The sequence below is a fragment of the Chaetomium fimeti genome (assembly GCF_033439085.1).
Source record: "Chaetomium fimeti strain CBS 168.71 chromosome Unknown B0H64scaffold_4, whole genome shotgun sequence".
Lineage (NCBI taxonomy): Eukaryota > Fungi > Ascomycota > Sordariomycetes > Sordariales > Chaetomiaceae > Chaetomium > Chaetomium fimeti.
This window is the reverse complement of record NW_026944332.1, coordinates 2,237,014-2,258,340: the sequence shown is the minus strand read 5'-3', so window position 1 is coordinate 2,258,340 and position 21,327 is coordinate 2,237,014. Positions and strand designations below refer to the sequence as shown.

Sequence of the window (21,327 nt, the reverse complement as noted above, 5' to 3'; positions counted from 1 at the left end):
AGCGGCGAAAATCGCCCGGCTTTCGGTTGCGTAGCTTTGGCGTTGGTGGTGATGTGGAGGTTGCGCTTCCCATGATACCATGGGGTGGTTTATGTTGGCTTCTCGGAGATGATCCAGCTCGTTGCACAACCGGCGCCAATCATGGTGATTTCCATTCCCTCGCTCGCCGAAACAATCTTATTCCGCTCTCCTTTCTCTCCGTCCTGATTCCGAATCGGTCCACAGTTTCCATGCTCGCCCCAGCCCCAAACCATCAAATCACCAGCCTCGGTCAACGCCAACGCATGCTCGCTACCCACAGCAATATCCCGGACTCGCCCAAGATCCTCGCGCGCCAGCTGCCCATGGTCATCCCTCCCCCAACTAAGCAACCCCCCATCCTCCTTCAACACAAACACGCTCCCCCACCCAGCACCAACCTCCCTCCACCCGGCCACACCCCCCGAAAGCGACCGACAAGAAGGAGGAACCTGCGACCGCACCCCCCACTTATCCGAACCCAGCACAGCCACCTCCCCGGCGTCGTCGGGCCGCCCAAAAAGACAGGTAAACTCGCGCCCGCACACGGCCCTCGCCACGGGGAATCCGACCCCCTCGATCCGCCGCGGCGAGTGCACCGCGCCTGTTGCGGGTTCGCCCAGCTGGCCTTTCCGCCCGTTGCCCCACCCCCACGCCTCGCCGTTGCCGAGCACCGCTACCGCGTGGCCCATGCAGGAGGAGAGGTCGGTTATGTGGGTGCCGGGGGGTGGGAAGTTGGGGATGGCGGTTGGGATGGGGGTGGAAGCGGGGCTGGATGGGTCGAGGCCGAGGCCGAGTTCGCCTTTGGTGGCTGTGCCGAAGGTGTAGACTTTGTGGGTGTTGTTGGTGGTGGTGTTGTTGTTGCTTTGGGGATTGGGGGAGGGGGCGGTGGTGACGAGGATGGTGGCGGTCCAGGTGGCGGCTACGTGGACGGGTTTTGATCCTGGGGGGAGGGAGGTCAAGTCGACGGGGCGGAACTGGGGGGTTAGCTCGGGGGTGCTGTCGTCTGTGTTGGTGGTGGTGACGGGCCCGCATGCGCCCGAGGTGTGGTCACCGCTCCAGAGGAGGGCTCCTGATTCGAAGAGGAGTAGCGTGTGGTTTCCGCCTGCTGCTATGCGTTTGAGCTTTGGCTGGGGAGTGGTGGTGGTGGTGATGGAGGATGGGAGGAGGACGGGTTGGGGGGTGGAGACGTCTTCTTTGTGGCCGATGCCGAGTTGGCCTGAGCCGTTGGAGCCGAAGGCTTGAATTATAAGCATTTTTGACAGGCCTTTTACTATTCTTTTGGGAGGGCTGTGTTGGTGTGCTGGACGTGAAGGAGAGATACTTCCATGGTTTGGTGCTCACAAGAGATGCTCTGTGAGTGCTAGGCACACTGTGCAGCAATCCACGCACTGTGGGGCATTGGCATCCATCTTGGGCGTCAAAGTGGGGTCGTCTTCTCGGACCCACCAGGATTTTCGAACTGCTTAAATTCCAAACGCGACTGGAAATTTTTCTTCCCAGCTTCTTCTGCACCTCACTCGCAACATCCCGCCCAGCTCTCGGCTTCGAAACGAAAGGAAGCTGTCGGCGCCGCGGTCGACGATGTGATCTGGTAACGAGGAACTTGCCTTGTAATCAGCAGTCTGTCAGTCAGTGGACAAGAGAAAATGGCGTCCGTCATGGAACCCTTTCTTGCGGGGGCCGAAGACTTTGTCATCGGCCTCATCGGCATGGGCGACATGGGCAAGATGTATGCCCGGCGTCTGAGCAGTGCCGGATGGAGGTAATTTACCAGTTATCTTCTTCTCCGCGCAGCTACCGCAGTACCGACGAGGCTTTGCCTTGCGGCAGGTGGTGGCCGTTGCTAACCCCCAGCTTCTAGAGCTGTTGACTTTGGTAAGTCGCTTCTTCCCACATCACCTTCACTCACCTTCACTCTCCCCACATTACCCCATCGCATGATGACTTGAGCGCATTTGGCTAGAGTATCGTTCGTGGCATGGCCGGTCAGCCTTTCTGGCCCCGGTTCACCGCTGCGGGCTTTCCATGATGAAAATTCTCAGCTACCTTACTATTCTTTGTCTGATGATACACCTATCCACACATCGTTTCAGCATTGGTTCTATTTGAGCACCTGCTAACCTGGATATAGATTTGTTGATGAACACACAGAGTAGAGGCTGATAGTGGTGGACTTCCAGGATCATGGCCTGCGACAGAGAGGAGAAATACGATGAGCTGGCCGAAGAGTTTGCCAACCATGTATGGCGTGCATCTAAATTGGTCTCCGCTGCGAACCAGTGCTGAGATTGTGCCTATAGAAGAATATAGAAATTCTCCGCAACGGTCATCTGGTGTCTCGCGCCAGCAACTACATCATTTACAGTGTTGAAGCGGCCGCGATAGGTCGTGTTGTCGCTCAGTATGGTCCATGTGTGTGCCAACCGTGATACCCGTTTCTGCCTCTGTCTCTCGAGACATTATTCTCACCACATATGACTTTTGTCTAGCAACTCGGCTGGGCGCCATCGTGGGTGGCCAAACATCCTGCAAAGACCCCGAGATCAAGGCTTTCGAAGAGCACCTGCCCAGTGACGTTGATATCGTCTCCTGCCACTCCCTCCACGGCCCTAGCGTTGACCCCCGCGACCAACCCCTCGTCCTCATCAAGCACCGCGCCTCGGATGCCTCCTTTATCAAAGTCGAAACCGTCCTACGCTGCCTCGGCTCCAAGCACGTCTACCTCACCGCGCGCGAGCATGACCGCATCACCGCCGACACCCAGGCCGTCACGCACGCGGCCTTCCTCTCGATGGGCAAGGCCTGGCACGCCAACCAGCAGTTCCCCTGGGAGAGCACGCGCTACATGGGCGGCATCGAGAACGTCAAGATCAACCTGATGCTGCGCATCTACGCACAGAAGTGGCACGTCTACGCGGGGCTGGCCATCCTCAACCCGGAGGCCCACAAGCAAATCAACCAGTTCGCGCGCTCGACCACCGAGCTGTTCTACCTCATGCTCGAGGGCCGTCGCGACGAGCTGCGCGAGCGCGTCTACGCCGCCAAGGAGAAGGTCTTTGGGCCCGAGGACCGGCCCAAGTGGGAGGGCAAGCCGCTGCTGCCCGACGGCGTCGTCGACCGCTTCAGCCTCAACGCCAACGCGAAGGACAACGCCCCGCCCATGCCCAACAACCACCTCTCGCTGCTGGCCATGGTCGACTGCTGGAGCGCGCTCGGCATCGTCCCCTACGACCACATGATCTGCTCGACGCCGCTGTTCCGCCTGTGGCTGGGCGTCACCGAGCACCTGTTCCGCACCCCGGGCCTGCTGGACGAGAGTCTGCGCGTCGGCATCGAGGATAACACGTTTCGCCGCGACGACCTGCAGTTTACGATTGCCGCATCGGGCTGGGCCGAGTGTGTCGCGCTGAGACAGTTTGAGACGTGGAGGGAGCGGTTTGCGGTGACGCAGAAGTTCTTTGAGCCGCGGTTTAAGGGGGCGGTCGAGATGGGGCAGGCTATGATCAAGGCTGTGCTAGAGAGCGAGAAGCAGTGAGTGGTTCTGCCAAGGGGTTCATGGTCATAGGCCATGGGCTGGTGGTGGAAGGGGCAAGTTGGTCCATGGATGGTTTCGGCGCAGGTGACAGGACTCTGCAGCTATAGGTAGTAACGCCAGGCTTATCATGAGGGACCTACTATACACTACCCGTTTTGCCTCGCGACGTGTATTCCGCCCTGCATTCCCCATTGCCCCATCGTATAACGTTTTAGGGTGATGCTATAACCTACTTCGCTAAATACTCCCAACCGTTGACTTAAATGTCATGTACGCACTTCACAGATAAAGCAGCCAAGTTACAAGTGTGGTTATTAACCACACCTCGACTATAGAAATAGAAACCTCACGAAACTACATCTACTCTACGTAATACTTTTCCTTTTGCTAAAATTTGTTACTTTTAATCACACCCATCTTATCATTATCTGTGCAAGGTTCTAAAACCCAAGTCCTAAAGTTCGATAAGAGGAACACTGAACCTACCATGTCGGATCATGATAGGAACGCATACCCAGCTAGTCACAAACACCAAAAGCTCACCGGCCAATTCCCGTCGGAGGTGGCCGGCTACGAAACCCCCCGTCGGGGGTTTACACCGTCTTGAGGGGGGGCGGCCCCCCTCGGAAAGCCCCCGGGCAGGGTTCGAACCACGACCTCCCGTCGAAGGGGGGTTGAACTCGCTGCCTGGGGGCGGAGGACCACCGCCAGTAACCGTTGGGCTACTGTCGAGTGGCCGGTGGTCCTCGTTGGATATTGGTGCCGCGGACCTAATCCATAGCACTGTGAGGCGAGTGCCTTTCAGTACCTCCCTATAGAATGTCAGAAATATTCCAAACCCGATCAACGACGAGTAGGCTTCAATAACCACAACAATATCTACGCCCGATCACCCGCGAAAAAAGCTTTATTCCTCTATCATCTCATACAGCCACCTCCTTCCTCGCCACCGCCAGCGCCTCAGCAAAAGCCACCACAAACAGCACACAATCCTCAAAGGTATTATACAACGGCGCGGGCGCCACCCGAATCACATCCGGCTTCCGCTCATCCACAATCACAGCCCGCTTCTCCAACTCCCTCATCACCGGCTCCAACAACCCCCCACTTAGCTTCAGACTCAGCTGCGCGCCCCTCTGCGCCGGATCGCGCGGCGTAATCACCCGAAACAGGGCCCTCTCCTCCCTGCCCACCAGCGCGCCCTCGCCGACGAGCAGCCCCTCCAGAAACGCCGTCAACCGCAGCGACTTGGCCCTGAGCGCGCCGACCCCGCCCGCCTCGGCAAACACCTCGAGCGACGCCGACAGGCTGGTGATATCCAGAATACTCGGGTTACTCAGCTGAAACCCCGCGGCACCCGGCACGGGCCGAAAGCGGTTGACCATGGCGAAGCGGGTGCGCTTGTCGTTGCCCCACCAGCCAGCGAGGCGGTTGGCATAGTCCTCTCCCTCTCCCTCCCCCTCCCCCTCCCCCTCTGCCACCTCTTCGACGGGGGGCGGCACGGCGCTGTTGCGCTCGTGCACAAACAGGCCGCCGATGCAGCCCGGCCCGGCGTTGAGGTACTTGTAGCTGCACCAGGCGGCGGCGTCGACGCCCCAGTCGTGCAGGGCCAGCGGCGCGTTGCCGACGGCGTGCGCGAGGTCCCAGATGACGAACACGCCGTGGGAGTGTGCGTGCGCGGTGATGGTGGGGATGTCGAGGAGCTGGCCCGTGTAGTACTGGATCCCGGGGAGCAGGAGTAGGGCGGTGGAGGATGCGTGCTCGGTGATGGCGGCGAGGATTTCCGCTGTGGTGAGGACGTTGTCTTCGGGGGAGGAGGGTGAGGTGAGCGTGATCATGGAGGTGGCCGGGTCGAGGTTGTGGTGGCGGAGTTGGGTTTCGACGGCGAACTGAGGATGGGTTAGGACTGTCATTTTTGATGGGGATGTGTATGAGATGGAGATGCGAACGGACTTACGTGGTCACTAGGAAACGCCTTGCTCTCGAGCATGATCTTGTGTTTCCCGTTGATGTCCGGCTTGTAAAATGCAGACATGAGCAGGTGGAGGTTGGCCGTCAGTGTTTGCATGACAGCCACCTCGGCCTCAGAGGCACCGACGATCGGGGCGATAAGCTGGGCGGCTTTCTCATCTGCGTCGAGCCAGGTAGGCAGCGGTGACTCCTCGAGGGGCTTGAAGTGCCCCTGAACTCCCTGGGTAGCCCAAGTGGATAGATATTGGTTGATGCGGGTTTGGGTCCGCTTGGGTTGAACCCCCAAGGAGTTCCCGCAGAGGTAGACGCACTTATCAGCGGCGCCATCGTCAGACCCGGACCCAGCTTTGGTGGTAGCTACTCTCACAAGACAATGTCATTATTAGTTTTCCAAATCCAGAACTACGGGAACTGCCCAGGGTCCGAAATTATCCCACCTGAGTCGGGCAAGCGGGTGCTCGCGATCTGGGATTTGGTCGGGATATTGAACTCGTTGCGTGTAAATGCAAGCGGGTCATCCCGGTCCAACGCCCGAGCTCTCTCCTGGGCGTCCGCAATAGCGGAAGAGATATTATTTTGGGAGCTCATTTTAAATTTGTTGAAGGTTGTTGCGAGGGTTATTTGTGCTGCAAGTTGACCGCGGGGTAAATGAGAAAATTAAGAAAAATAACAAGACCGGAGAATTACCATCACTCGAGGGGTAAGGGTCCTAACTACTCCGTACTGTGTAGTGGTGTTCAGTTCCGATCTGACTGCCACTTTAGTCAAGTTTCAAGATTGACCAACAAGTGAGGTCGGTGGTTAGGTAAGCTTTGGCTGCGGCTCAGCAACTCAGAGAGCTCACTCAATAAACCAAAATCTCTCAAAACGTTCCGTTCCATCCTTTGCCGAAGCTCTGAGAACGGCGGGGTTGTCGCGTTTGCGGCGATTATTACCCCACCAAACAGCCCACCAGCCTACCAGCCCGCCACCCCACTAACAATAGCACACCATCGGCCTCGAGGCCGCCCTGCGCCGCTTGCCAAGGACGGGAGCGGCAAGCAGCGGAGGACCCACATCACGATGGAATCTTCCATGCTCTCGCCACGCTTACCTCGCCCTTCCACCAGCCACCAACCTACTGCCACCATGGCTCCATGGTCTTCAAGGTACTGTCATGACGCTGGCTGAGGTTGGGTCAGCGATTTGAAGGAGCGCAACTACACAGTACACTAGGTATTTCGTAAGGTTCTCTCTTTCGAGAGGGAGCCCAGCCACGCATTAAATTTTGTTATCCGATCTAGCCGCGCTTGCTCGCTCATCACCGCTTCGAACGAACCCCAGATCTCCCGAGACGGAACCCCCTCGGTGACCTTCCGGGGTCATTGTGCGAGACAGGTGAAAATCTGGGGTTGACTTGCATTAGCCTCGAATATCTTAGGTAATTCCGACGGACCAACGTCTTGTCAAGACTCCTCCCTGGCATCGTGAGCATTCTACGTAGGGAACTTGGATCTGGAGATGTGGATGCCGCGGTGTGCAGGTGGACTTGTCGGTCAACGTTTGGGGTAATATGTACACAGTATTTATCTTAAGGAAAGGGGTTCTTGGTTCAGATCCAGAGAATAATATGGAGGCCGATGCATGTATCCTGAAGTTCCCCGGAAATGCAAGGGCAGGGTCAGTCAGCGGACTCGAATCACGGTACATACATAGGGTATCCCTTACAAGTTAGTCTTGTCTCTACTCGAGTAATAAAAACAAAATACCGCAGAATCGAGTCTTTCGTCTTGCTTTGTTTTTATTTTTGGGACTTCGTCTCCAGGACGGGACGGCTGCCCAAGCACCCCAAGCCCGGGTAAGGAACCGAATCATGGCAACGCAGCCCCAAACGTGGAGCGTCGGAGACGGTCTGGATGTTCTTGGCAGGGATGAACACTTGCAGCGGCGCCGTTGAGCGCCAATACCAATCTCTCCCCGACCCCGTGACCAGGTCAGAGCATGCTTCGATTCAGCGTTGCGAGTTTGGCTGCCGGCACGAGGACAACAGAAGTTTTTCTCCGGACTTGGGCCTGTTTCACCGCATTCCACCCGGACCCTCGTTCCCGGAACCCGATCTTTCTCCTGCGCGTCCATGTGTCACTTGTCACGGCACCCCCGGCCGGCATAGCAGCGGTCAATTGTAGGGGTCGACGAGAGTTCCTCACTACCTAGTAGCGTACTGTGCAGTTGGGTCTTCGTGGCGTACTGTGTAGTGACGTCTGCCCAGTGCGTCTGCATTCCTCTCGAATCTCACCGTGAAGGCATCTCTCGACCGTTCCCGTCCCTGAACCCCTCACCCGTAACTCCGTTTTTCCCACCGCTTCCGCACCTTCGAGAAAACGGCTTACTAGATTTGTTGAGGCGGCCCGGTCCCGTGCGACGTCAGGAACAGGTCGGCGGATATGAATCGCAGAAAATGGGATTTCCATTACCCCCATTTTACTTGATGAGAGACGCACTGTCTGGGGTTGGCGTTCCGGGGCCAGTGGAAAATGGCGGGGCACCTGATCAGCCACAGCGAGAACTGGGTCCAGGCGCTCAAAAGGCCTGGCCGATTTTACGTGTTCTCCAGTCACGGGATCCGCCCGCACACGCTGAGACCTCTATCCTGGTTGGCGCCCTGCCCGGGCTGAGCTTCTCGAAAAGGAGCTTTCTGACTCGATGGTTTTTCGCTGCCGGTGAGAACAGACCGGCCGTCCATGATGCCACCACGATTGGATTAGGATCTCCCCCTGCTTGTAAGACGAAGAAGCGGTAAGAGACATTGATGCGTTGCACAGCGCGACGGCATCTTGTCTCGTAACCCTGCCCACATGTCACGCTGGACGACAATGGTTAGGTATGTACTGTGCAACTAATGGTTTGGTAAAAAATAGACGACTCGAGCGCGCGTCCACAGACCAGCATTCTCGAGGGAGGGGAGGTTCCCTGGTAGATCGTCCAGTGTTGAGTCTCGGGCAACCATGCTGCCGTTGGAGCTCTGAATATCCGCAGACAGACAGGTTGGCTCTGGTACAGACATTACACAAACCAGGAGCTTCAGACAGCGGCTTGCTGCCCCTGGAGCAGCCCCAGTGGTGTGATCCCTAGGCCAAGTAACGTCAAAGTTAGGTGGGTAACACATCAAAGCTCTTGCGCGTTCAGTTCCAAAAACATACGACACTTTTTTCCCATCCCTGAAAGTACACTTATTGCAGTTGTTGGGCGATTCCGTAGCAGCCCAATTAGGGAACATGGTGTGAGGAGCGCCCCAATGTTTTCCACCAACTTTCACCCCCCCTCCCCCCCCCCCCCCCCCCCTTCAAGAAAATCGGAAAAAAGGCAGGAAGCTCAATGGCTCCTATTCTGTCATTCGAAGGAAACAAACAATTCCCTCAAAAAAAGGATACCTTGTGCCGTTCAAACTCTGGCATACGAGTAAAAGGACCCACCTGCTCTCCAGTCTTCTACCCCAGAACCTCGAATAGCCGCTCCCGGGGCCACCGATCGTGGCAGTGGCCAAGCGGTACGTACCTTCATCCCGACTCCGAGTCTTTTCTTGGGGCGTTCAGGTACCGCCGACCTTGTGACCCAATCAGCGGGGACTAGCAGTTGCCCGATCTGGCTTAGTTCCCTAGCTTCCGTTTGTCACAGCGCCGCCGAATGTCATCACAACACCTGTTTCTGCAGGCAACTCCTTCCCTTTGGGAATTGCCATGCCTGTGGAGTCAACATGTATTGTACAGTGCCAATGTTCCTGCCGTCGTCCAAGATTCCAAAAAGATGACGGCGCCGTTTTGTCCAACATATAAATCAGTGGCGTGCCCGTCTCCAGACTGTGTTGCTGGCAGTCCCAACCCATTATCCATCTCATAATTCAAGCAGATACCAGTCTGTGATTGACTCAACACCACTACAGACGAGTCAACCTTTCTGTACCTACCCTATTTTCAGACATTCTTATCAGTCTCGGCAACCAAACACCGCTGCCGACCTTATCTTCCGTGCAACATTACGTTGTCGCAACAAAAGGTACTAAGCTTACACATCCCCTTTCTCGGTTCCTGTGCCCTGGGCCCTGTTCGGTGACATGGAGATCGCGGTTGTGTCTTCGGACCTGCTGTGTCCCGTCAGTCTTGCATACCGGCCCTTCACAGAACCAACCCTGCCCTTTTACTTTTGCCCCTTAGTCTCTCTCCCTCCTGATATCAACCCTCGCGTGATGAGCATCAACCAGCCAGCCGCTGCAAAGTGGCGTGAGCTGCGCCGCCTTGCCACACGGGCTGCGGCAGGTGCAGAGCCCCGGCGCTCCGTCGGTTTCGATTCGTTGCTGGAGATGGGTTTTACAAGCCTAGAATCGGAACCTTGGGCTTGCCAGAGTCAGGACCAAAGTTTGGACTACCCAATTGGGCCGCAATGCCCGGGCAGTTGGGAGCTTTTGGTTTTGGAGGGCATCAACCCCTTCCTGCCACTTCCTGCGACTGCCATTGGCCGTTTTGGCCCGTTCTTTCCAGAAACGGCTGGCTAACAAAACACGAATTCCAGGTCCCTCTTTCTGTAATCGCACACAGATTCACCCCGGGCTTTTTGCGTACCTGATCCCTAGGCCTGTTTTCGATCAAAATCGCGGGCTTTTGAGGTTCTAGAACGTCTGTTTCCGGCCCGCCACAGGAACAGCGCTTTGTTCACCCGGATCAGCCCCCCGTTGCTCATCCCGTCTTTTGCTGAGGTACGAAACACTCCTTCCGCTACCTTATCGCGTCGCACGCCCTCCGGCCAGGGCCGCATCCAACGCCTTCCCGCGCCTGTTTCATTCCGTCAGAGACTGATTCCTTTTGCGATAACAGCTTCCGAGTTGATAAGAGCAACTCCAAGACGACTTCCGGCAAATCGTCCCTACCAAACAAATTCAGGTGCACGATTTTACCATCGAGCACATTCTCGAGTCGAGAGAAGGTACGTTTAACCAACAGTTGTTCACCAGTCGAGATTTCGTATTCCATTTCCCGAAACGGAAGGGGGTGTCGCAACACCAAGCATCTTCTTATCTTTCCTTATCTTGGGGAGAAACACAACCGAGGCCCCGGAACGGGCACGAACAGAGAGATACCAGGAGCGGTGAGCAGAGCCGAAACTCGCCTTGTCCGAATTGCTGTGCCCAATCGGTGGGCAATTTGGGTCGACGCCATGTCGATGCGTCACTCTTCATTCCTGCCTTGTGCCACGGCGCTCATGGTGTTTCTGGGCCGTCCGATTCCGGGAAATGGCGGTCGATTGTCCTGATAGCGAGGGCAGGGACCAGGGCAAGTCGTCGCTGACGTTCTTGTCCTTCCCGTATGTCAAACCCGCTCACCGCGATCAGCCACCGGGGCCTTCGATAACGGCCAACCGCCCGCCTCTATGGCTGTCACAGCACCAAATCGACTCACGCTCACTTACACCGACATAATGCTCCCGCTCCTGCTCTCTCGGCCTACAAAGCCAGTTCCTGCTCCTCGCGACTCCTCCAACCCCCTTCCTCGTCAACACTTGGCCCAACCACAGTCAGGAGTGCCTGCTGTCACCCCCCTTCACACTTCATACCTCCTTTCGCTTCACAGTCACTATGAGTGATCTAGCAGTTTATCCGTCGCTCGCCAACCCCATTGGCGCGGGCCGCCGCGTGTCTGGCTTGACCATCATGACTGACCTGTCAATGTCTAGCTTCCCGGAGTACGTGGATCCGTTTACCTCATCAGACGATACCATGACAAATTCGCCTGCTACCATGGCCGCCGCAAATCGCCTCGTTGAGAAGGTCAAAGGGGACGAAGCTGGGAGGCATCCCTCGCCTCAGCCGACCCACGTCAGCTATCCTCTGTCCAAGGTCAACGGCAATGGGCACAGGGTTCTGCGTTCGGCCACGGTTGGCTATGTCGCCCCCGAGTTCAAGGGCAAGAAGGAGCAGATGAGCCAAGGTTAGTAGTAGTCTGGAGATCTTTGTCCTCCCTTGTCCGTCCACTCAACTGACGCGCCGAATAGCCAAGGAGTTCATCACGAAGGGCGGCTGGATCCCCGACGCGCTGGTCGACGCACAGGTTCAATGGTTCTACAATGAGCTGGGCATCGACGATGTCTACTTCCAGGCCGAGAACCCCGAAGTCATCGCCAACCACATCACTTCTCTGTATGCCGCCAAGGTCGCCGCATTTGCGCGCGAGGACAAGCGGGAAGAGATCCGCTTGGACATGGAAGCCTCGGATCACGCCATCTATATCGACACCAGCGAGCCCGGCAAGTCCGCAATGAACGGGCCTCAATATGAACACCGCCTCGAGTCCAAGTACCTGGACGGCAGTGACACATCAAAGCGTTTCCGCGTCGAGACATTCAGGTCCCCCAGCAGCATGGGGCATGCAGACTTCAAGGCGACCCTGCGCTGCTACTTCGTCTACCAGTGCCAGTTCGTTGAACCCAACGCCGACCCTAAGGAAACTCGGCTTGAGGTTATCAGCGACCGCATGTTCCTTGCCAAGGCGACCAAGAACACCAAGCAGATCTACCAGGAGATCATCGAGGCCTCTGTCAGCCGGACTGGCCCGGTCATCGAGGTCTTCGACATTGAAGGCTTGCAGGAGAAGCGGTTGGTCGTCGCATTCCGCTCAAGGACTGCAAGAGGGCTGTTCAGCGCCCTCAGCGACCTCTACCACTACTACGGAGTTACGAGCTCCCGGAAGTACGTCGAGCAGTTCTCCAACGGCATCACCGTCATGAGTATCTACTTGCGGCCCGCACCGAACGTCGACTCCAAGTATCCGCCGATCGAGGAGTCGATCCACCAGATCACCCAGGAGGTATCGCTTCTGTACTGCATGCCGCAGACCAAGCTGCACTCCCTGTTCGCTTCCGGGGAGCTGAGCTTGCAAGAGACCTCCTATGCGCATTGCGTGTGGGTCTTTGTGCAGCACTTCCTGAACCGCCTGGGTTCCGAGTACGCTTCGCTTGTCGCAACGCTCGACCCCAGCAACAACGGCCATGCCGAGATCCTATCCAGGATGAAGAAGCGCCTGCGCACAGAGACCTTCACTCCCGACTATATCCTCGAGATCATCCTCTCCCACCCCCAGCTCATCCGTGCCCTGTACGCCTCCTTCGCCAGCGTCCACATGAAGGTTGGGGCCGGTTTCGACGTCCGCAACATCGCTCCGACCCCCACCACCGAGGTCCTTTCGGATGCTAAGCTTAAGGACCAGATCACCAAGGATGTCACGAACGAGCACGAGGAGATGGTCATGACCGCCTTCCGCGTCTTCAACAAGGCCGTTCTCAAGACCAACTACTTCACCCCGACAAAGGTTGCCTTGAGCTTCCGGCTAGACCCCTCTTTCCTCCCCGCGATTGAGTACCCGACGCCGCTCTACGGTATGTTCCTCGTCATCACATCCGAGTCTCGCGGCTTCCATCTGCGCTTCAAGGATGTTTCACGCGGTGGCATCCGTATCGTCAAGTCGCGCAGCAAGGAGGCCTACTCGATCAACGCCCGCAATCTGTTCGACGAGAACTACGCTCTCGCCAGCACACAGCAACGCAAGAACAAGGACATCCCCGAGGGTGGCTCCAAGGGTGTCATCCTGCTGGACCCCAAGCAACAGGACAAGGCGCGCGAGGCGTTCGAGAAGTATATTGACAGCATTCTGGACTTGCTGCTCAAGGCCGAGACACCGGGCATCAAGAACCCCATCGTCGATCTCTACGGGAAGGAGGAGATTGTCTTTATGGGCCCGGATGAGAACACGGCCGACCTTGTCGACTGGGCCACAGAGCACGCCCGCAACCGTGGCGCCCCCTGGTGGAAGTCGTTCTTCACCGGCAAGTCGCCAAAGCTTGGCGGCATCCCTCACGACACATACGGCATGACGACGCTGTCGGTGCGGGAGTATGTCAAGGGTATCTATCGCAAGCTCAACCTCGACCCATCGACTGTGAGGAAGATGCAGACAGGAGGGCCCGACGGCGATCTGGGAAGCAACGAAATCCTTCTCAGCAACGAGAAGTACACGGCCATCGTCGACGGCTCGGGTGTTTTGGTTGACCCCAATGGCATCAACAAGGAAGAGCTGCACCGCCTCGCCAAGAAGCGCCAGATGATTGTGCACTTTGACTTGTCCAAACTGACCAAGGACGGCTACCGGGTGCTGTGCGACGACTCGAACATCACCCTGCCCACCGGAGAAGTTGTCAACAACGGCACGGCATTCCGGAACACATACCATCTTCGGGAAAGCGGCTTGACCGACATCTTCGTGCCCTGCGGCGGTCGGCCCGAGTCGATTGACCTGGTCTCGGTCAACAAGCTCATCAAGGACGGCAAGTCGACCGTCTCGTACCTGGTCGAGGGCGCCAACCTGTTCATCACGCAAGATGCCAAACTCCGCCTCGAGCAGGCCGGCTGCGTCGTGTACAAGGACGCTAGCGCTAACAAGGGCGGCGTGACCAGCTCGTCGCTCGAGGTCCTCGCGTCGCTCAGCTTCGACGACACTGGATTCGTCGAGCACATGTGCCACGACCGCAAGGGCAACGTGCCCGCCTTCTACCGGGCGTATGTCAAGGCGGTGCAGGAAAAGATCCAGGAGAATGCCCGCCTTGAGTTTGAGGCCATCTGGCGCGAGCACGAGCAGACGGGCATCTCGCGCTCAATCCTGTCGGACAAGCTGTCGACCGCCATCACGACGCTCGACGAGCAGCTGCAGCACTCGGACCTATGGGAGAACGAGAACGTCCGCCGCGCCGTGCTCGAGGACGCCCTGCCCAACCTGCTGATTGAGAGGATTGGCCTCGACACCATCATCCACCGCGTCCCCGACGCGTACCTGCGCGCCATCTTTGGCAGCTACCTCGCCAGCCGGTTCGTCTATGAGTGCGGTAGCTCACCGAGCCAGTTTGCCTTCTATGACTTGTAAGAAACCCTCCCCAGTCCCTCGCTTGATTTGGCATGGCCATATACTAACCCCGTCGATAGCATGTCGAAGAGGATGGCCAACATCAACAAGGCCTAATTTCACTTTTCAGTAATTCCCTGTTTGGTATTGGTTTGTAGCATTTGTATTTGGGCGATTCGGCGTACAAAAACCACAGCAGCGTTAGAGAAAAACACACCCAGCCCATTTTGGGCATGGAGAAGGATTAGTGAAGGGCGCTTGTGTTGCATAGAATAATTTTTGTTGCGTGTTTGAGCCTGTTACTGTTTGCTTTTGTTTTTGATGTTCGTCTTTTCCTAGGTTGTATCTTCAACCGAGCTATTATGAAATCGCGTTTTTGGGTTTGGCACAGCGGCGATCAAGGCAGGATATTAAAATATCGTTATTGGAAATAGAGATATCATTTGTGATGGATAAGCTCTTCGTAATCTTGCTTTCGTGACATTACTTGCCGTGCGATGTATGACACCAACCGTTGATATCTTGGCCTTTGCGGATTGCTGGTTTACGAAATGTTAGAGACAAGAACACCGCCCCCTAAAACGGCACTATAATGCTTGAGAGTGGTATTGAATACTAAATGGTTGTGGAGTGTACTTAGGTAGTTAATGATTTTGAAGAGTCTGGAGGTGAGTGAGAATATGTTATACTTGGGGAAGACTCTAATATTAACACGCTGAGCTATCCTGGAAAACAAGTCAGGCGATTTATGTTTCCTCATATGTTTTGGCATCAGGGATTGAATCACCGCTCCGGTCTGGCAAATGTAATTAATCAGAAGAATGGTACCTGGGCACTTACTAAGCGCCGGTTAGTAGAAAAGCAGAGCACGGTGAAAGGCTACGATCTGACAGCAAACAAATCCTTGACTGGGGTACGGAACGGCGTCTAAGATTTGACAAACAAGAGCTCGTCTTGTCCCACCAAGTGGAGGCAGTTGAGCAGCGTGTCCCTAACCTCAGCCCCTATCTAAGGAGCTATCTTGCCACGTTTTGTTATGTGGATGGCCACTGGCTCCCTTGGAGAACACGCAAACCAAATGAAGAGTTCACAATATCCAAAGTCTGTCCTCCCGGGAGCCCTGGGCGTCCATCCGGACTGACTTAGCAGCTGTCACTGCGGACGATGACGTTCCAGCCGTCCGTGTAAAAGATCTGGCCGTTGGTAACGAGCGACCCCACGCCGTCCTGGCGCCGGCATGTGTTCTTGATTCTGTCGGCGCCGTGGGCGATGTCCTGGGACACGGATCAGGTTAGTGATATGGGGCTTGGCTGGGGAAGAGGTCAAAAGGCGGGCGGGAATTTACCTTGAAGCTGTTCAGCTCCTTGCGGAACCTGTTGTCGTTGCACCAGTAGATGGCGGATCGGTACTGCGGAATAACGGGTCAGCCACGGTTCTCTAGGTACCTAATTGAATTCCACGGATAGGGGAGGGAGTGGGACGTACCGAGCAGGACACCCTAGCGCAATTGCCGGGTCCCGGGTTGTGCCACGGGCGGCCAGGGACGTTGTTCAGGTAGTTGATACCTGGTGGAATGGGAAGACAGGGCACAGGGTCAGTCTTCAGAAGCTTCGGTGCGGCTGGGGTGGTCGAATTCCCCCCCCACGACATAACATACCGTCCTGGATACTATCGACATAGCCATTGCCCCACGGGGAGACGAAGCAGTGCAGACTTTCCTCGTCGTAGCGCCTCTCCAGCGTAGACGCTTCGGCAGCGCTCGCGGAGGCGGTGGCGATGTCGGCGATGAGCTTGTTCCGCGAGTTGGGGACGATCACATCGAGCTGGGCCACGACCTCTTGGACCGTGCCGTTGAGCTGAATGACCTGACCATCCGGGCCGTCGAGCTCCCAGGTGGCGGGGACGATGGCGTATCCCTCGATTGGGCTCTCGTTCGCAACGGGGGCCTATAAGTAGGGTTAGAGAGTTCCTTGGGTTGATGGACAAGGCGGGCTTACAGCGACTGCCACTGCCGCAAAGGCAGAGGCGAGCACGATAGAGCGGAGGGTGGTAGAGGCCATGTTGGACAAGTTGCGGGAGTATGGTATGCGCTGTGTGGTTGTGTGTGGTGAGGATGAGGGATGAGGGACTGGAGAGAACGGAGAGAAGACCACGCATCTTATACTAGTCGAGCCCGGCTCCTCCTCGACAACACCCCCCAGCGCCGTTGTCCGTGTTCTCACATATCACCGCCTCAGCGGCCTCACCCTTTCTCGCTAAACAAGACAGTCGCATTCGTTTACACTAAGAAGCCTGGAGGCTGGAGGACTTTCTCCGTTTGTGCCTCACTCATGCTCGACTCTTCTGGCCAATATTGCGACGTCAAAGAGTCTAGAATGAGCTATCAACTTGCGAAATACGACGTGGGGTCCATGTCGTTGGTTCGTTGTTGTGTTATCCCATGCCGTCTCAGGCGAGAGTAGACACCAGCGGTGGATTCAGAGACAGAAAAGACTTGGAAAAAGTACACGGGGATGTCTCAACCATCTCTTCAAAGCAGCTGTTTGAATTGCCTGTCAGGGGAGCAACCATCTTGTCGAGAACGGAGTAGAGTGGTTTACATTATTACATAGGTAATGATGACTTCCATAAGAGAATATTCTTGTTTTGTTCTTTGTGCTGTCGTCCAGGAGCTTCTCTTGGAAGGTTTCCACTTATGGCTTGGTGCATTGACTACCTTACCATTCATCTTGTCAAACTTGGCCCCCAAGATCCGCTCACGAGCCAACCACATCTATCTGCACCTCGCTTCCTCTTAGAGCGATTTTTTGACTTTCCAGGTTGCCAAGATACCCAAAACTACACCAGATGGCGATTATTTAGTATTGAGGGAGAGGAAGGGGACCAACTTCCAAAAGGCTTTGGGAAACTTAATTTTCCCACAGAAAAGTCCATGTTGATACTGCACCAAAGTTAGTATTGTTGCGTTGCTTCCTGGACCCGCCTCAAGTGACATACGCCTGATACATCAAATGCCTCAACAGCAGTTACTATCGCTTGCAGCTGTTGTACTCTGAATTCCGAATTCCGATCAAGACAGAATACCATCATGCCGTTAGTGAGCACCATAGCATTTAACCGGACTCAGGCAAGGACGGCGTGTCCACTCCGCCGCGCTGCCCAGGCTGCAAGTCTATACCGAGTGTGCACATTTTCTCTTGATGTCTGGCCCGGCGTCGTCTTGGGAGCTCAGGGGTGAGTGATGGGGGCGAAGCCTTTTGTTGAGGTGTTTGCGAGCATGAGGTGAGCCTAGGTGGATGTGGTATTGCCCGACGGGGCTAATACTATAGCAGTAGTTGTTTGGACTCAACGCAACCCGCCCTAATAGTCTCGGTTGAAAAGACCTTGCTCAGCTTGTCCTGGTCTCGCTTCCTCAACCGCCGAAGTCCGGTCGTGCTTCTCCCAACACCGTTCGACCATTGCGACGATGGCTCCATCACTGACAGTCTCGTAATATCCATCGGCTTCACCGAGCTCCCCCGCTCTTTGTGCCGCGGATGGTAATAATGATACCTTTGAACTGGTAAGATAGGTAAGCGATCTCTCTCACTTATATGTGTCTTTGGTCTTCAATATTGATCAAACGACTTTCAGCATCTTCAATAATGCGATTCGTGCCTTTCTTTCCTTGTAGGAATTGAATTCACGCGGATGAGAAATAGTAAGTCCGATTGAACTCTGGTTGTAAATAGGTAGCTTGCCTTAAAACCCATCTTAGCCCAAACTCGAGACAGTGATCACTGAACTCACCCCCATCCTCCAAGGTCCATTAGACGCGACATCCGCGCCAAGGCGCCTGATTTCCATCCCGTGATCTTTTTCCTACAGGTGGGCAGGCTGTTGTTGCCCGACTTAATGCGCTCATTCTCCGGGCCCGAATCATCCGAGGGGCGGCGGCAGCGACTTCGGCAGGCTCGCTAATTCGGCGGTGACCCTGTGCGACTATGCCGTCCCCCAGCGGCCGAGTTGACTGTCGACGCCTCGAGGTTTGTCCGTGCTAATTACTCTCAAACAAAGCGACGAAATCAAACAGGTCAGTAGAACGCGCCGTGGGAACTGACTCTGGGACGAGGAGGTACGAAATACAGATTACCGATCCCGTCGACTGGTTAATGTAATAAATTCCATGAACGCTTGTACGTCCCTTTGGCGAGTAACGAAGGTAGTATCCCTAAGCAGTCCACAAAGCAGTCGAATCGCCGTTTTTATAAGTCCCCCTTGGCGGGCAGTGAAGGCTCGACGGGCGCCGTGAAGGTACGAATTACGTCCGGGGTTTGTGCAAGGAGGTCTTGAAAGTGTTCAACCAGCGATAAAGTCGTGGAATGCTTCCAAGTCATCCTCCGCTGCGAAAATACCGCCGGCATACACCCAGTCAGGAATCAACGGCGGGACGGTGCTCCCTATCCGTCCCGCGAAGCTAAAGTCGATCAGTATAATCTGATCGTTTCTACCCTTCATGATGTTACCGGGTGTTATGTCCCCATGGCAAAATCCCGCCGCGTGGAGCTCCGAAAGGGCGCAGAGGATGTCTTGCTCCCGAGAATGCAGCTCCCATCTCTCGAGCTTGCCCAACAACCCCATCCGGTAGCCGTGGATGCGCCCCCCGTCTACGATCGGCTGCGGGTCAATATCCGGAATGGGTAGGCCTAGACCCTTCAAATCAGTGAGCCTCCGGAATTCGTACTCGATAAGACCGAGCGATTGTGGGTCTGGATGGGCGAGTTTGGAGATGGGGAATTGGCTAGGCCCCGAGGTTCGAACGGACGCGTGGGATCGAATGGACGCGTGTGAACCGTAACTCAGGGGTGCTGACTCCTTCCAGATCGTAGCAAGGGCCGGAGTCAACGGTACCGGGGATACTTGAGCACAGTCGAGGGCAGGAAACTTGCGGAGGTCAGGATACACGGGGGGCCCCCACCAAGTCACGAAGAAAGGCTCCCGGCGGTAATCGACAATACATCTGTGGCGGTCGTCGCCTGCGTCTTGAGGAGGCGTTATTGGGCAGGCATGGTGACGATTTGAGACGACGGACGAGCTGTCGGTGGCGTTGGGCTTTGTCAATAGATTCTGCATGCTGGATTTTGTAAGTGACGACAAGAGCAGAAATTCACGTTGTCGATGTAGCAGTCAGGAGTGAGGAGTGTATCCGATGAACGCTGTTCGCAGTTGAATATCTGTGTCGGTGCGTGGTGAATGTTCATTGCTGGCGCACGGGAAAAAGCCCAACATCACTAAGGGCTGGCGACGCTATGACAGACGAGGGGCTCGGCGAACGCTATGACATGACGTGCGAGGTGCTCGGTGAAGGACTCGTGGCCCAAGCGATTTGTAGATTTGTTACCATCTCGCATGTGGTCCGTCAACTCGCCGCCGCTCGATCCCCCAAACATCGTCCCAGTGAGGCTCAGAGGGGACCCGATCAGCCGACGTCGGTTATTGCCTGTTTGCCCGTGACGAAGGAGGTCGCAATTGTATTCACTAGCTTGGGTGGGTGCTAGGCAATCGCAGACAAATAGCAGACCTTTCCCTGAGACCGCCTGAGATGCTCCAAAACACAGAAAGAAGTTGCCCCATGACTGTTGGTTGCCGTTTAGACCTCCGTCGTGACCTTCGCCTTCGCGTTGGTGACCTTGACACCTAATTGCTTCGCCCGCGCGATGATGTCGACCCGCTTCCTCGAGGAGACGTTGTGGGCGATCCTGGAGAGATCGCGTTAGCCTTGGATTTCCCAGATTTCCCATGCATGAATGCCGCCGGGGCCGTTCTATTCGACGTCCGTGGTGAGAGGGCACGTACTCTGCGGCGTAGGTCTTGTTGTGCATAAGGAGCAGCTCGACGTCCTGGACGTTGCTGACGAGGAAAGCCTTGTGGCCCGAGGGCATCATGTGGCGGGTCTTCTTGTTGGAGCCATAGCCGATCTGGAAGTGAGAGGACGAGCCTGTTAGCCGTGGTTCCTCGTTTCTCGCATGGGCATCCGAGCAGGTCTCCAATCCCGTTGTTGTTCCCCAACCCCGGCTTCTTCGAGACGCTCGCCCGGAAGAGGACCCAAGAAAAGGTGGCCACATACCGAGGGCATAGCCAGAGTGCCCCTGAAGCGTCTCCGGACCCGGTTGTCAATACCCTTGGGCTTGCGCCACGCCGCGTCGACACATTTGAAGCGATCGCTCTGGTGGCGCATGAAGCGCTTAGTGCCTGCAAACCGACATACTCGTCAACATTCGCGCTCTCAAAAATCCCATCGCTAACTCGAAGTTCGGTATCTCGGCGGAGGAGATGCGAAAGGCTTGCTCGGTTGTCGGGGAGATCAATCGGTGGAAAGAGAGGGCTCGAGAGACGTACGCTTCTTCACGATCGGGATGTGCTTCTTGGCGGCAACCATCTGTGCGGTTTGTTAGAACGAGAAATTGGGAATGTGAAGCTGATAATAGCAGTTAAATGGATAGTCTTTACCTTGACGGTATTGTTGTCGGGTGATGGTCGAATTTGGCGTCGTCACGGTCGGGACCTACCTTGGGAAAAATTCCAGAATTTGGTCGAGCTGGTGGGCTTAGGGTTGTGCGAAAATTGTTAAGGCTGAGTGGTCAGTGCGCGCAATGCCAGTGGGTCTCAGGTGCTTGGCGGCGGGAACGGCAAGGGAACGCGGGGCCTATCTCTTATCGATAAGTACCGCTCATCCCAGCGCGAGGGGCTTGGAAGAGCGGAAAATGGACAGTGTCGTGTTCGACGACCGCGACACCATTAATCGGCTCACTCTGGTCGCCATGTTGTCAGATATCGACTGCCATTATTGGGAGGATGTCCTCCAGGCGAGTGTCAGGAGCATCCACTTCATATTGTTCCAAG

General features: G+C 55.9%; 7 protein-coding genes across 7 annotated transcripts; 2 read left to right on the top strand and 5 right to left on the bottom strand.

The window, feature by feature from the left end:
• Positions 1-39: 39 nt before the first annotated feature.
• On the bottom strand, positions 40-1,612 carry B0H64DRAFT_155255 (regulator of chromosome condensation 1/beta-lactamase-inhibitor protein II). The gene has a single exon (XM_062798503.1). The coding sequence runs from the start codon at positions 1,272-1,274 to the stop codon at positions 90-92; it is 1,185 nt and encodes a 394-aa protein (XP_062659317.1). The 5' UTR covers positions 1,275-1,612; the 3' UTR covers positions 40-89.
• On the top strand, positions 1,503-3,722 carry B0H64DRAFT_396385 (uncharacterized protein). The gene is made up of 4 exons (XM_062803822.1): positions 1,503-1,783; positions 2,202-2,262; positions 2,322-2,433; positions 2,511-3,722. The coding sequence occupies exons 1-4, from the start codon at positions 1,668-1,670 to the stop codon at positions 3,554-3,556; spliced, it is 1,335 nt and encodes a 444-aa protein (XP_062659316.1). The 5' UTR covers positions 1,503-1,667; the 3' UTR covers positions 3,557-3,722.
• A 701-nt stretch (positions 3,723-4,423) lies between these two features.
• B0H64DRAFT_359762 (pyridoxal phosphate-dependent transferase) lies at positions 4,424-6,363 on the bottom strand. Its single transcript, XM_062801686.1, has 3 exons — positions 5,965-6,363; positions 5,514-5,884; positions 4,424-5,445 (listed from the first exon to the last, which is right to left on the bottom strand). The coding sequence occupies exons 1-3, from the start codon at positions 6,113-6,115 to the stop codon at positions 4,480-4,482; spliced, it is 1,488 nt and encodes a 495-aa protein (XP_062659315.1). The 5' UTR covers positions 6,116-6,363; the 3' UTR covers positions 4,424-4,479.
• A 4,468-nt stretch (positions 6,364-10,831) lies between these two features.
• B0H64DRAFT_155128 (Glutamate/Leucine/Phenylalanine/Valine dehydrogenase-domain-containing protein) lies at positions 10,832-14,684 on the top strand. Its single transcript, XM_062798502.1, has 3 exons — positions 10,832-11,484; positions 11,549-14,462; positions 14,526-14,684. Exons 1-3 carry the CDS (start codon positions 11,133-11,135, stop codon positions 14,560-14,562), a joined length of 3,303 nt encoding a protein of 1,100 aa, XP_062659314.1. The 5' UTR covers positions 10,832-11,132; the 3' UTR covers positions 14,563-14,684.
• Positions 14,685-15,431: 747 nt separating this feature from the next.
• On the bottom strand, positions 15,432-16,505 carry B0H64DRAFT_474703 (uncharacterized protein; the record flags this gene model as incomplete). The annotated part of the gene is made up of 5 exons (XM_062808066.1): positions 15,432-15,719; positions 15,791-15,853; positions 15,931-16,010; positions 16,103-16,391; positions 16,443-16,505. 5 exons carry the CDS (start codon positions 16,503-16,505, stop codon positions 15,588-15,590), a joined length of 627 nt encoding a protein of 208 aa, XP_062659313.1. The 3' UTR covers positions 15,432-15,587.
• A 2,278-nt stretch (positions 16,506-18,783) lies between these two features.
• B0H64DRAFT_442164 (uncharacterized protein) lies at positions 18,784-19,557 on the bottom strand (the record flags this gene model as incomplete). The annotated part of the gene is made up of 1 exon (XM_062806619.1): positions 18,784-19,557. The coding sequence occupies one exon, from the start codon at positions 19,555-19,557 to the stop codon at positions 18,784-18,786; it is 774 nt and encodes a 257-aa protein (XP_062659312.1).
• A 258-nt stretch (positions 19,558-19,815) lies between these two features.
• B0H64DRAFT_154974 (60S ribosomal protein L32) lies at positions 19,816-21,075 on the bottom strand. Its single transcript, XM_062798500.1, has 5 exons — positions 20,935-21,075; positions 20,824-20,863; positions 20,552-20,676; positions 20,281-20,402; positions 19,816-20,183 (listed from the first exon to the last, which is right to left on the bottom strand). The coding sequence occupies exons 2-5, from the start codon at positions 20,861-20,863 to the stop codon at positions 20,075-20,077; spliced, it is 396 nt and encodes a 131-aa protein (XP_062659311.1). The 5' UTR covers positions 20,935-21,075; the 3' UTR covers positions 19,816-20,074.
• Positions 21,076-21,327: the final 252 nt, after the last annotated feature.

Coding starts and splice junctions, on each gene's coding strand:
- B0H64DRAFT_359762 (XM_062801686.1), bottom strand. CDS start 6,115: ATGAGCTCCCAAAATAATATCTCTTCCGCTATTGCGGACGCCCAGGAG. Junction 5,885..5,964: donor CACCCGCTTGCCCGACTCAG/GTGGGATAATTT, acceptor TTGTGAGAGTAG/CTACCACCAAAGCTGGGTCC. Junction 5,446..5,513: donor AGGCGTTTCCTAGTGACCAC/GTAAGTCCGTTC, acceptor ACCCATCCTCAG/TTCGCCGTCGAAACCCAACT.
- B0H64DRAFT_154974 (XM_062798500.1), bottom strand. CDS start 20,863: ATGGTTGCCGCCAAGAAGCACATCCCGATCGTGAAGAAGC. Junction 20,403..20,551: donor GCACTCTGGCTATGCCCTCG/GTATGTGGCCAC, acceptor TCTCACTTCCAG/ATCGGCTATGGCTCCAACAA. Junction 20,184..20,280: donor AACAAGACCTACGCCGCAGA/GTACGTGCCCTC, acceptor CGATCTCTCCAG/GATCGCCCACAACGTCTCCT.
- B0H64DRAFT_155128 (XM_062798502.1), top strand. CDS start 11,133: ATGAGTGATCTAGCAGTTTATCCGTCGCTCGCCAACCCCATTGGCGCG. Junction 11,485..11,548: donor GAAGGAGCAGATGAGCCAAG/GTTAGTAGTAGT, acceptor CGCGCCGAATAG/CCAAGGAGTTCATCACGAAG. Junction 14,463..14,525: donor CAGTTTGCCTTCTATGACTT/GTAAGAAACCCT, acceptor CCCCGTCGATAG/CATGTCGAAGAGGATGGCCA.
- B0H64DRAFT_396385 (XM_062803822.1), top strand. CDS start 1,668: ATGGCGTCCGTCATGGAACCCTTTCTTGCGGGGGCCGAAGACTTTGTC. Junction 2,263..2,321: donor CCGAAGAGTTTGCCAACCAT/GTATGGCGTGCA, acceptor TTGTGCCTATAG/AAGAATATAGAAATTCTCCG. Junction 2,434..2,510: donor TGTCGCTCAGTATGGTCCAT/GTGTGTGCCAAC, acceptor ACTTTTGTCTAG/CAACTCGGCTGGGCGCCATC.
- B0H64DRAFT_155255 (XM_062798503.1), bottom strand. CDS start 1,274: ATGCTTATAATTCAAGCCTTCGGCTCCAACGGCTCAGGCCAACTCGGC.